Consider the following 638-nt stretch of genomic DNA (forward strand, 5'->3'; position numbering starts at 1 on the left):
CTGGGAGAGGTTTGGTCAACAGGTCTACCCATAGAAGTCAATGGGAGAAGAAAACCCATTGGGGTCAATGGGAGAGGGGAAGAGTTTGGGGAACTGGGAGGGACTGGGAGGGACTGGGATGAACTGGGATGAACTGGGATGACCTCACCTTAGCCCAGGTCACCTCAGAGGTTTCCAAACATGGCCCCAGCACAGGATTAATGGCAGCATTGGACACCAAAATGTCGATACCTCCATAAGTTTTCAAAGCCTAAAGAAAATTCCCAAAAATTCCCCAAAATTCCAAAAAAATTCCCAAAATTCCAAACCCTTCACAACCTCCAGTTGACCCCAAACTCTCCCAGTTGACCCCAAACTCTTCCAGTTGACCCCAAACTCTCCCAGTTGACCCAAGGTCCACCCAGTTGACCAGTCCTCACCGTGTCCACCAGTTTCTCCCTGTCCTGAGCGTTGGCCACGTGACAAGTGACCCCAGTGACCTCCAGGCCACGCCCCCTGAGGTCATTGACCGCTCGGTCAACGTTGGGTTGACGACGAGAACTGACCACGACGTGAGCTCCGGCCGAGCCCAGAGCCTCGGCCACGGCCAGACCGATCCTGGACACGGGCAAAGGGGATTGGGGGCACTGGGAGGGACT

At 54.7% G+C, this 638-nt stretch overlaps 1 protein-coding gene across 1 annotated transcript in view; it reads right to left on the minus strand.

Moving 5' to 3' along the window:
• DHRS4 (dehydrogenase/reductase (SDR family) member 4) overlaps positions 1-611 on the minus strand; it is a gene marked incomplete at both ends in the record, with an annotated part of 1,366 nt that extends 755 nt beyond the window's left edge. Inside the window, one exon of the mRNA XM_009081349.1 lies at positions 420-611. Coding sequence (XP_009079597.1) covers positions 420-611 — 192 coding nt within the window. The remainder of the gene's footprint in view (positions 1-419) is intronic.
• Positions 612-638: the final 27 nt, after the last annotated feature.

This window comes from Acanthisitta chloris, unplaced genomic scaffold (assembly GCF_000695815.1).
Source record: "Acanthisitta chloris isolate BGI_N310 unplaced genomic scaffold, ASM69581v1 scaffold36558, whole genome shotgun sequence".
In the NCBI taxonomy this organism is placed as follows: domain Eukaryota; kingdom Metazoa; phylum Chordata; class Aves; order Passeriformes; family Acanthisittidae; genus Acanthisitta; species Acanthisitta chloris.